Here is a 12,519-nt window from a genome sequence, read left to right as displayed (position 1 = left end):
CTTGCACTGTGCGGGGAAGTAGTATCTTAAAACTTAATTAACATTTTAAAAGCAGATAATGAAACTGAAACCAACTTGAACGATTGTTTTATAATTATCAATATTTTCTACATTCGTAATGACTACTTATAAAATAATTACTTTTTTGGGATTATTTCTACTTTTACATGCTGCCTATTCAGCTGCTCAACGTAAGTATTAATTTAGGATTAGAATTATTTTTACAAATAAAATCTTAATATTTCAAAAATAAATTTCAGACAGGAGCTACTTAAGAATAACTGGCCAAGAGTTCACATCATTACCTTTAGATGTAAGTTGTAAGAACTGATAGGATGTTTTCATTCTTTGATTCTATTGCTTACACTAACGTTTTCAACTGATTCTGTTTCAGATATTAATACAAGGTATAGTTAGCCTCTTTATAACTATGTACGGTATCGTGTATGTGGCTGGTGATTTTAAAGAAATTCGAGCTACAGTCGCCCTAGAATCTAAAACTTGGGAAACACAAAGGAATCTTCCATCATTTTACATATTTAACCACAGAGGAAAAATGCTCTCAACAACTTACGTTCCAGATGTTAATTCAGAAGAAGAAAATGCATACAGATGATAAAATTATTTCAAAGTGGGGTCCATAAAGAATTTTAAAAATCAAACAGTTCTGGTTTTGAGTTTATTTAAAAGATTTCTATATTTATTTCTCTCTAGTGATTCATAGTTTAGTAAAGTACTAAAGTAAATCTACTTTGCCTTACCTGTAACAAAGCAAGTACCTAACTTAGTATTTTTTTGCATTTTCTTTTTATTAGTACGTTACTTTTAAATGTATTGCAACTAAGTAGAAACTTTTCACTAGAAATATGTCAAAATTTATTCTATTAAGGGAGAGGATCTTCGATTCCGGCTTGCGGGTGTCCCACGTTTTGTTATCTGGAACATTTTTAGGCACACATAATCAGTTCAATTATTTCTATTGAATAGATATGATTATGATTGTAGCAAGTGAATGTAGATTCTCGAATATTGAAGCGTGGTCACTTTTTTTTTAATAATGGAAGCTATCCATAATTTCGAATTATTTCTAGAGATTTAAATCGTAATCCTATATTTTATTGGTTCTGACTAGTTACGGCCTTTCTTCTATCTTCATAGGTAGTAAAAAATAGGTCAGGACATTAATTAAGAACAAGGAAGCTACAGCAGACAAACTTTACGAAATTATGTCTATTAATTGAAATAAAACAGCGTTTCTTTTCATGATGAATTTTAATTTAACTTTTGCACAATAAATTAAATAGGTTACAATAAATTGAAAAACAAAAAATAATTTAATCTGTTTTTGTGAATTTTTAAGGTTTTTAAACAAGTCTTTTCAATCGTATATGTTTCAATTCTTTGGAGTTACAATTTGTTGTATAAAATCACAGATTAAGCTTCATAAGATGGACAAAAATGTATTTTAAATTATAAAAATTCTCAAAATAAATGCACATAAATTATACAGTAATTGAAATTAAATAAAATAAAGCAAGAATTGTTAAAAAAGGAATAAATGCTTAAATATTTATTTAAATAAAATAACCGGAGATCTCTTAAGAGAATTTGGAATGACTAGAACAAGAAAACATTACATTCTTTTTGGTATTTTCTACATATAGTTATTCTACTTAAGAGATTACTGCAAAAATGAAAATTAAACTAAAAATTTACATTTTCTACGCTTAAAGATCTTCTTTCTCATTTCAGTTAACTTATTTTTAAATTATGCAATCGCATAATCTTTAAAAATTGAACTCTAAGCAAATAAGATTATAATAACACCATTGCCTTATTTTTTTTTTTTTTTTTTTTTTTTTTTTTTTTTTTTTTTTTTTTTTTTTTTTTTGGCGCATCAACAGCTGAGGTCATTAGCGCCCGGAGCTTTTTCCAGTGCACTGCCGGCCTCCGGACAGTGTTCTCTCGTTACAGACAACACTGTCCATCACCGGACAGTGAGCTGTAAGAAGCTCCTAGGAAGAGAAAATCTAAGGGTCAGCTGCTGGATTCGAACCCGGGACCTCCGCGTGGGAGTCCAGTATGCTAACCTCATAGCTAATCCCTTCCCTACCATTGCCTTATTATTCCTATTCCTATTATTAGATGATTTTTTTTTAAATTGCACATAAATATTTTAAATATGATTCAAGTATAGAGGTAATTTGAGCAAGGAATGTAGAAAGTCCTGAGTAAAAAAACTTCAAATTTGGCCTAATGAATACTCGACAATTGTAAACAATCACGAAAATGTTATCTTGAATCAGAAAGCAACAATCATTAGAAAGAATTCTTAACTGCTTTTAGGTTTTGTACATGTGTTCTCCACAAACCAAAATATTATCGGGCTACATATAAGATAAATCAACCATAGGCTAAAACAAGCAATTATTAATTTATGCTATCAATAGTCTTTATACGCAGTTAGCGCTTAAGTCTCAAAGACTTACGAAGAACAGCTAAATCAAAATTTTTTGGAATACAATATAAGCGATTGTTTTAACTTGCTATTTTAATGTTCTTTCATAGAAGTAGTTAGCAACTTTTTAACAAAAATATAGATAACACGTTTACTTTTTTTAACTTTAATTCATTTCATTGCAAAAAATAAAAAAAAGTTTTTTCCAAATATGCTAATAACCTGAAAACCAAAGGTTAGATTTAAATTTTAGTACTCTAAGAAAAAAAAAAAAACTCATCTTCATAATTTGGATTGTTTCGTTAAACTATGTAGCAATTTTTATTTTTTCGCATCAATAATTTGCATATCCTTTTTTTTTTTTAATTCGTAGAGCACAATCTTACAAGAAATCTTTTTTTAAAATTTATCCTTCGTACAGTACTGAATAGAGGATACTACTTAAGTAAGAATAAAATAAAATAAAGCACTCCAGGAAAGCAAAACAGAACTTGATTGTGGGAACTCGATTTAGAAAAAAAAAAGAGAAGTAAATAATACCATTCAAGTAAGTAAGCAGTGATAAAATTAGAAGAAAATAGAAAAATTTTAGAATAGAGGACGGAAAAATATTCATAGGCTGCTAGATAATCTTTTATTTCCTACGTAAGTATAAGGGATGTTGTTAAAGACATCATTCGATAATGAGTTGTAAACGGTCCTTAAGAAAAAAAAAAAAAACGAACTAAATTATAGAATAAAAGACAAAAATCACTCTTCTTTTGGTCTTTTAAAGCTGTTAATATTTTTAATGGAATATTAAAAATAATAGCAATAGAAAAGTTAGATCCATGTGAGTACTCGCAGAATGTGTTTTAAAGAGTAGTTTTGCATTGCTGCCAGAAATAAGAATGTTCCATTGTATGTTAAAAATAAATCTGAGATGGTCTTCCCCAATACCATTACAGAATTCAACGGGAGAAGATTTCAGGGTATCAATAAAGTTCAACTACACTTAGGGTGTATTATCTCTTAGAAACGTGGTCGCTGAAAAGAGATGAAGAGGCTCTATCCCACTGAAGGCGTTAGAACTCGAAATGAGAAAGTCATTTTCGGAAGCTCTTACATTTTCGCCTGTACAATCATGACTTTCCAAGATATATCATTTAAAAAGAGCAAACTAAAATCATTATTCATCTACTTAACTAATCAATTAAATATTTTATTCTATACATAAAAATCACAAAGATAAGAGCACTAATACCCTTTAATGTTTTGGGAATATATTCGATCGGACAAACGTGTATTTGAACGGAGAATATAGCAGAAATCAATATTTTTATAGCTTCTAACCAACCTAATTTTAAATCATGGATAAAAAACCAAGAATTATGACCAAGATGTAGCAGAAATCGGAAGAAACTTTCATTACACTTTTCTATCAAAAATTTAAAAAGGTTTCTCTAAATGTGTTACAATAAAAAATTATACCACTTTTGAGAATAATTTCCGGTAGAATGGAACATCCAAATATAAGAATGAATCATTATGAGTAGTCACATGAATGTTTGTATTTCTTTACCTTTACTAAATGGAAAATTAGCTAGAACTTTCTGCAACTAGTTTTTTTCTTTCCCTCACCATCACAAATACATCTGCGAGATAGGAAGCTTAAAATGTATTTTTAGCTAGAAATAAAATTTTGAAATACAAACAAAATCTTGAAACAGAACACGAATCTGCAATACTGAAACACTATTTATAATTTTTATTTATGGTAGCATGTTTTAATACATATTTATACGTGTCTGGCCGATTTCGTACTCATGTAAAAATCTATGAATGACAATTTGAATTGTTGGAAAGACAAGCAATGAAATGGAAGCAAGTTATAAAAATGGAAACTTCGTATAATTTATTTACTTCACTTAGTGGGTCGTTGTGACCTTTCATGCAAGGAAATGACAGGAACGATGAATTCCTTCAGTTCTCGGATGAATAATATCGCGATGCTATTTCTTGTATTAATGTGCTTACCAAACACTCACACATATATATAAAATTACATGATTACAAATAGTTAACATGTAATTATTTTGCTTAAAATAAATTGTTATTTTGTTAATTAAATTGAGCGGGCCTTTTTCTGTTTTTTCTTTTAGCATAATTTATGACTGAAAAATTATTGTTTTTAAAGAAAATATTTTTTTGAACTATTGGTATTCCTGAAAATCTAAAAGTGCGTAAAATCTTATTTCATTTACGTATCAAGCAGGTACTTGTCAGCAGGCGAAACCGCATGCATGTTTTATTCTTTCTTAGGTTTAAAGAGTGTCTAAAGAAAATTAAGAACTATCCTATATTATTTTAAATAGATTAAATATGTAGTTTTATATTAACTCTTGTTCCTGTACGGAACTGTTTTTTTCTTTCCTCCCTTTTACTCTTAATCTTGTTCCTTCTTGTTTGTTGCTCTAGGCACTTGCTTTATCAAAACAATTAGTAAAATTTCTTCAGTTGTTCGTAAGTTATAAAAAATATAATATTCCAAGGTCCCATACGAACCCAAGTTGGAACAAATCCTTTGTATAAAGCTAAAAATCCTTCATTTTTCACAGTCTAAAACAAAAAAATAATAATTCTAAGTCCATTGTAAATTACTTCTGCTTTGTTTCTGTAAATAAAACGAACATTATTTTATAAAGATACGAAAGGTAAAACTGTTTTAACTTTAAGGACATTTCTTGGCCGATCATCCTGATATAATTTTAATTTATTTAACCATGACTTTAAATACGATTTCACCCTTTTTTTAGCCCTCTAATAAAGAAAACTTGTTTTCTCAAATTCTGAGAACTCTATCTTAGCGATGTCTTCTTTTGATAGTTTCAAAGAGGTTAACATTTTTCAGACCATTGGAACTGCGGAAGGATTTGGGCTCAACCCCAAAATAAATAAGGTTTAACAAAAATAATATAACGGCGCTAATGACCCCAAAGTCAATGCGCCAAAAAAAAAAAAAAATATTAAATAAAAATAAATAAATTTAATAAAAACACTGACTTGCAATAAACAATCTATACTTCCCGTATAGATTTTATCACTTGTCTTCACAGATAATAGTTTTCTTTGATTCATCAGCCTTGTCTGAAAGAAATTTATTAATTAAAAAACAATTGTCAATTGATAAATCAACTTATCCAACTAAGAGAGCTCTAACACTTACTCTTATTACATCTAGAGGGGTCGACGCAATGGCACTTCCCAGACTAGCAATAAAACTAGATCTAAAATAAAATAGATTATTTACATTTTAATCAGAAATGTTGTAACTACTTAGAATGTTTACAGAATATCTTGAAAAAGAGATGTACCCCGAAGTATAAAACTGACCTTACCCTGTAAATAGAAAAAAAAATATAAGAAAACGCCCTCCCGCCCATTGACCTGCGGGGTTTAACATTTTAATTTACTTAAAGCATGAAGTATAATTTACCCGTCTGTGGAAATGGGGAACAAAATTATAGAAAATCTTTGCATCCTCCATGGTGTCAAGATTTATCCATTGATTCCTCTGCTAAAGTAAAGAGTACATGTTTGGAAAAAAGTTGAGGAGAGTTGAAATTAAAGGTTTACATCAACAGTCTCGAGTGAGACGGGCTTCCCAGGCTAGGAATAAAACTAGAACGAAAATAAAATATTTATATTTTAATCAGAAATCAACCTACCATCAAGAGCATCTTTTTTCAAATTCCCCCCAAAAAACCTTGTTCCAAACAGAATACTAGTACCGATGAAAAATCCGAAAATAATCAAAAATTTTGACATACCGTTGATAACAGGCAAAACTAATGTTGTATGAAATGTAACTCGTAATTACTATCTAATCAAAACTAATAGTTTTGTTAGTTCACGATGGGCTATCTCACGCTGAACGTCGAAAAGATTCATAAAGAAATGTAATTATAGCTATTATTTCGTACGGGCATAACGTCAACTACCTAAGTATCGTGGATGGAATTCCCCCCCAAAATAAATTTAGTTAAAAGCTTGTTTCCCTGCTCACTACCACCATGGCAAAACAACCCCTTCTTCATCATTTGGCATTGTTTGGCCAGGATTAGGTAGCAACTGTTTTTACCAATTGTGCCTTATTATTATTTTTTTGGCCTACCTAAAGCGACTTGATCTCAGTCTGACTCAGGAACTCAGTCTGAGAACAAGATTGTGTTGAATAGAAGCGTTATAGTACACAAATAGTATAGCAATACATTTAAGAAATACACTTTATGTGTATTATGGTTTTATAGGGAAGGAATTAACACAGTTGGTGGCGATGTAGACAAGAAAGAGCCGAAAATACTGTGTTTCAATTCAGGCGAGTTACTATTTATTTATTTATTTTTTTGATAGGAGCCTTGTACAGCTCACCATTCGGAGTTGGACAATTGTGCCTAAAGCGAAAGAACATGCTCCGGAGGCCGGCAGTGCATTGTGGTGTTGTAAAAATAATAGAAGTTTAAGATCAACACGTTATTGTAGTCTAACGAAAAGAGGACCAGGGCCAATTCTATATTTTTTCAGTCTTTTCGAGTATATTAGCACAATTGACCAACTCCAAGTCTAAAGTAGAGTTCAAGGTTGAAATATGTGTTATTAATAATGCTGATATATCCAGCCTGACTTTCTGAACAAATATTTGGTTCAATTCTTCACATTTATGTTAATAGTTGTGCTAAATTCTACAGTATTACTTTAATTCAGGTGTTATAAATAACTACTTACACAAAATGGTTAGTAACAGTGTCTCCTAGATGATCTTTCAAGTAATGTTTACATGAGTCATACACAGGAAGTTCAACTGCAGCAATAACTGCAGCTCTTTGCGATGTAGGACCAACACCCTGGACAAATTATTTTATTATATAATATAAAGTTTAAGTAATAGTAGAGAACGCTTCAAGATTAAATATCAATAAATCAAGACAAAACAAATTCATTTACCCTCCATAACCCACTAATGCCTTCATTTTTATAAACATCCTGGAAACATGCAATAAGACTACGATGATTGTGCACACCAAGTACTTGCATTCTAACTTTAATAACATCCGTTGGATTGGCAATTGCACTAGAAACCATTCCAGCGATAACAGCACAGCAGATGTTGACACCAACATTGTCTTCCTCATTTTTTACAAAAATATCTTTTAATGTATAGTAAGTACCAAATTTAATCGTACCGTATGTAGCCTGTCTAAGTACAGCTGGCCAGATCCTGTTAATAATTAAGTCAAATCAGTTGTTAACTTTAATTAATCTGGTAGTTATAAATTAAAAGAGAATAATTCAATATTTCTAATAAATTCAACTAAATCATTTTTATTTTAGCAATAACAAATAAATGTAGACTTCGGTCTATATTCAATAGTTGGCTAAAAGCAAAAAGCTCTGTAAAGGTGTCAAGGTTTAACTATAAAAATCTAAGCCGTATAGCAAGTCATGAGATTTATTTTATTACAGGAAGTTATGAAAAATAAGAGAAGATAACCATTTGCATTCAAATATTGGGCAAATGTCTGTCTCCTAAACACATAAGAAAAAAGTTTTTAAAAGATTTGTTTCATGCAACAGTACTCTGAGCAAATTTTCAAAAGCAAAACTATACTAACAAAATAATGAGATGCCAACTTTGCCAAGCAGGTTTTACGTCTATATTAGGTGCCTAGGACAAAGAGGCTAGCTAACCTACATAATTATGAATTACTCTTTAAAGTTCTCATCATCATTTTACATAAAATACAAAGCCAAGGCCGAGAATTGAATCCATAACACCCATAGCCTTGAGATCCAAGCTTCTATCTTTACAACTTACGCGTAGCCTAATTTTTATAGCAATTATTAAATGTGACATGCAATTATTCTTACTGCAATTATTTCAATTCTACTTTAAATTGTATAGCAACTATACATAGTGAACATCAAATTAATGTTGGCCAGAGGGTTTGGTTTTCGTTTGTTTTAGACCATATTATTATAAAAATTTTAGGTTACTTCATACTGTCAAGTATGATTTTTACCTAATTCTCATTATTTGGCAAATTAAAACCCGAATACAAAAGATGTGTGCAATAGAAAGCAATTTCAGTTTAGTGAAGTGCTAAATTTTATAGTTAATTACAGTTAAATACTTTTTCATTACTCCCGAACCATGTAGCGTTGTAGAGTGCTGGTTTGGTTGTATATATAACTAATAAAAGTAATAACTTTTATCTGCTTCATAATTTTATCTTCTTCATAATCTTCTAAATCGCGATTTTATTAAATTGTTATGCTTTACGGATTATAAAATATCGCAGAATGATATAAGTTAAAGATTAAAAATACGAGATTTGGAGAAAACTGCTCATATGCCCACTCAATGACTACCTTTAGTTGGAAAATCGTTCCAAGAATATTTCATCAAGGGAAGTTCTCAGAAGCTAGTACATTTTAATTCCCTGAAGAACATCTTATTGTAAACTAAATAGTGACCCTTAGATGAATACAGTAAAAATTGGCGATATTTAAGAAATGAAAAAAGAAAGTAGTGTGAGTCTTCTTTTTTTTTCATGATTTAAGGCGCGTCAACATCTTAGGTTATTGGCGCCCGGAGCTTTTTTCTGTGCACTGCCGGCCTCCGGACAGTGTTCTCTCGTTACAGACAACACTGTCCATCACCGGACAGTGATGTCTGTAAGAAGCTCCTAGGAAGAGAAAATCTAAGGGTCAGCAGCTGGATTCGAACCCGGGACCTCCGCGTGGGAGTCCAGTACGCTTACCGCATAGCTAATCCCTTCCCTGTGAGTCTTCTTAGGTTTTTATTAATAGTTTTAATGGTATCAAAATGTAGATACATGCCACCATTGTTGTTCTTTGTGTAACTGACTGCTAACACAGAACAATTTTGGAACAGAAAAAAAGGGAATAAAAAAAACTAGCTTCTTCAGTGCTTAAAAAGTAATGTCAAAATTACCAAACATAATTAAACAGAAATCAACAGGATAATCTGAAAACTAAAAAAAAAAACACCATACAATCTGTACTAATAATCGAAAACAAATGCTATACATATAGTTTTATATAAAAAAAAAAAAAATTATAAGAAGAAAATCATCAGGATACAATAAATTAATTTAGATCTTGTATTCTTAAAGATTAGACAAAAAAAATTATAATGGAATATGTGGTCGGATCCGCACTGCTGCACAAAATTTAACATTGTATGTACTTCCTTACTTAATTATATACAAAATTCGTTATTTGAAAGAATACAAAAAAAATCTGCTCTGCAGAGATGGGGTGATTCTACTCGTATTCTATTTTAAATAATATACTGGTGTTAAGAAATGACTAAAATTAGATTAAGAAAGACTTAGAAAGTGAAACAAAATTAAAGTCATATTTTATTTCTATTTTTTACCTAAAAAGTTTGCTGCTGCTTAATGAGTTTTTAGTAGACTGCTGGTACTTAGGAGTCGGAGGCAATTAATAGTTCTAACTTACTTTGTATAGACATGTTCTCATCTCATGGACATGTAATTCTAGAAGAGTATGATAAAATTAAAGGGGACACTTTCTTTAAGGTGGTTTTAAATAGTTCCAACTTATTTCGATCAGTCCCTTATTAGTTTAATAACTAATTAAGAAAAAGTTATACATGAAAAAAGAAGACTTTCAAGTTCAACTTTTCACATTAAGCTCGCCCACAAGCTTCTCCCCCGCTTTAGCGGAATGGTTGATATTAGACGTACGCTAATAATTCGTCCCAAAATATCATCTTGAATACTTTTATTATAATATGGATATAGGTGTCCCTATTAAAAACGACTAATTTTTCAGAATAGAATTAAATAATTAGGAAGGGATTAGCTCAGTGACGATGAAATGCCTCACGTATATTCCAGGATTTAATTTAGTTCCTCCACCCTTAAACTTTTCTAGTCTTAAGAGCCTCTTATAGTTCACTGTTCGGGGTTGTCGTAACAAGAAGGAAGATTCAGAGAAAGAGACCGGCAGTGCTCTGATAATGGCTTCAGGTGCCTATGATCATTCATGTGGACACGTCTTATATTAAAAAAAAAAACAAACCTGTATTTTATTATGCTACTATTGAAAATGTTCCATACTTATATGCAAAGTAAGCTGAATCATTTATACCCCATTAATTAAAAACACAGACTTTAATGATGAAGGCAAAATTACCCTGAGTACAAAGCACTAAATCCTTCCTGTTTAGAGATCTTCAAAAAAGCATCTGTCATACCACGGTACTTTAGATGAGCATAGTGGCTATCAATTTTTTGCCCTTGAACTTGAAGACGGGTTTTTGTTGTGTCAATAGGAAAGGTGCCTAAAAAAATAGTTCTCATTATAAATGAGGAATATCTAAGTTGTCCAATAAAAGTGTACAATCTACTCTTTCTAAAAAAAATTATTTAAAATGATTTATCAGATTTTAAAAAATTACCAAATTCAGCAGTACAAGACGCTAAACCTCCATACACAAAAGGCCTCCAATCTCTTTCTCCCATTACACTTCCCCAGAAACAGTTTTTAAACCTTGTCCTGTGATCCACCTAAGATGAATAAAAGTTTCTTTATACAAATTCTTCGTTATTAAAGAGAAATATCCATCTAATGAATATCAAAAAATAATTGCATTACAATGACAGTACCTACTGAACTTTGCTAGACAATATGGGCATAAATGAATAGCTGACTTTCCCTCTGATTCGTTATCAGGCGGCTTCCAGGAGCTGATGAGGTTATTGAATGGTAGGTTATTTAGAAAATTACTTTATATCGATGTCCAATGCTCGATTAGACAAAACCCATAATTGCGAACTTGCTATATACATATATTCTAAATCACAAATATTTATATTTACTAATCAATTATAGAACTTTTTTCAAAACTGAGAAGATCGTTTCATAAGATTTATGTATTAATAAAACTGGATAATATTAAAAAGATTAACCATTAGTTATCAGTTAATAAAAAATTAATTATATTATCACTTTTTGATTGATGAAGCTATAATAAAACTAAATTTTAAATCTTATTCCAATAATTATAGTGTTCAAATTAATAAGAAGAGTATATAAGTAAAAAAGGGCCTTAAGTTTATGAAAAAACTTAGTTTCTGAAAATGCTGATAGAACGCAGAAACTGTCGGATTTACGTTTACAAATTGTAACTTCCAAAATTGGACAAGAAAAATCACTTCTTTGGATGGAAAAATATGATTTTTATATAAATATTATAAAATATTATTGTTTGAATAATCTGAATATATTTATATTTTACATACTAATTTAGATTATTTAGGTATATAAGTGTGCTTTGAGGATTCAGTAAGTTTTTTATCCATTTGTATGAATCCAAAACAATTTTGAAACTGATTTTTGTCCCAGCTCATTCATTTACGGCATTCACTAACTTGAACATAAGTGGAAATCAGATTTCCTCAGGAATCAACATCTCGTGACCGACGAAATGAAACTAGTCAGAAACAGGAAAAACATGTTATATTATCCATCTCTGCAAACTCAAAGTTTTAAAAACTTTGTATACTAAATACAGTATAGCGTTTGTATATACAATTTTTTAGTTTAATGAATTAGTAATATTTTTTTTTTAGAAAGAACTTGATACACGTACGCAATAGCTGGTCTAGGCCTACTGTCTCTAGAGAGGGAACCCTAGCTGTTTACCGTGGTTGATTAGTTGGAAAATATGGGTAACAAAATAGGAATGAGAATGTACTTACATTAAAGCTCCCGTAAGGTTTCTTTTCAAGAGTTAGCCAAGGATTCAATATTGATAAATTTAATATTTCAAGTGAAATTTGAATTAAATTTTGAATATTCAACTGAAATTTGACCTGGATAAGTTCACACACAAATTTTTTATAATAAAGTTAGCTAATCAGAAACAAACGCACTTTGACAAAATTACAGTAAAAAAGCGCAGCCCACATTAGCTAAACGTTAGGGAAAACACAAATTAGATCAGGTTATAAAATTATAAATATACAAAA

The 12,519-nt window shown here is 30.4% G+C and overlaps 2 protein-coding genes across 4 annotated transcripts; one reads left to right on the top strand and one right to left on the bottom strand.

Moving 5' to 3' along the window:
* Positions 1-48: 48 nt before the first annotated feature.
* EMC5 (ER membrane protein complex subunit 5) lies at positions 49-832 on the top strand. The gene is made up of 3 exons (XM_074132372.1): positions 49-191; positions 261-313; positions 395-832. The coding sequence occupies exons 1-3, from the start codon at positions 119-121 to the stop codon at positions 614-616; spliced, it is 348 nt and encodes a 115-aa protein (XP_073988473.1). The 5' UTR covers positions 49-118; the 3' UTR covers positions 617-832.
* A 1,002-nt stretch (positions 833-1,834) lies between these two features.
* On the bottom strand, positions 1,835-12,406 carry Bmcp (uncoupling protein Bmcp mitochondrial). Of its 3 annotated transcripts, none has more exons than XM_074132352.1 (8): positions 12,250-12,406; positions 10,947-11,055; positions 10,682-10,829; positions 7,442-7,715; positions 7,223-7,341; positions 5,664-5,724; positions 5,501-5,584; positions 1,835-5,056 (listed from the first exon to the last, which is right to left on the bottom strand). In XM_074132352.1, exons 2-8 carry the CDS (start codon positions 11,008-11,010, stop codon positions 4,937-4,939), a joined length of 870 nt encoding a protein of 289 aa, XP_073988453.1. In that variant the 5' UTR covers positions 11,011-11,055; positions 12,250-12,406; the 3' UTR covers positions 1,835-4,936. The 3 variants fall into 3 exon arrangements, with proteins under 3 accessions (XP_073988453.1, XP_073988452.1, XP_073988451.1); XM_074132351.1 differs by lacking the exon at positions 12,250-12,406 and adding an exon at positions 11,159-11,334; XM_074132350.1 differs by lacking the exon at positions 12,250-12,406 and adding an exon at positions 11,155-11,329.
* Positions 12,407-12,519: the final 113 nt, after the last annotated feature.

This window comes from Rhodnius prolixus, unplaced genomic scaffold (assembly GCF_049639745.1).
Source record: "Rhodnius prolixus isolate KJV_2025 unplaced genomic scaffold, Rpr scaffold_4, whole genome shotgun sequence".
In the NCBI taxonomy this organism is placed as follows: domain Eukaryota; kingdom Metazoa; phylum Arthropoda; class Insecta; order Hemiptera; family Reduviidae; genus Rhodnius; species Rhodnius prolixus.
Note: the sequence above shows the minus strand (reverse complement) of the source record. Positions and strands in the feature narration are given on the sequence as shown.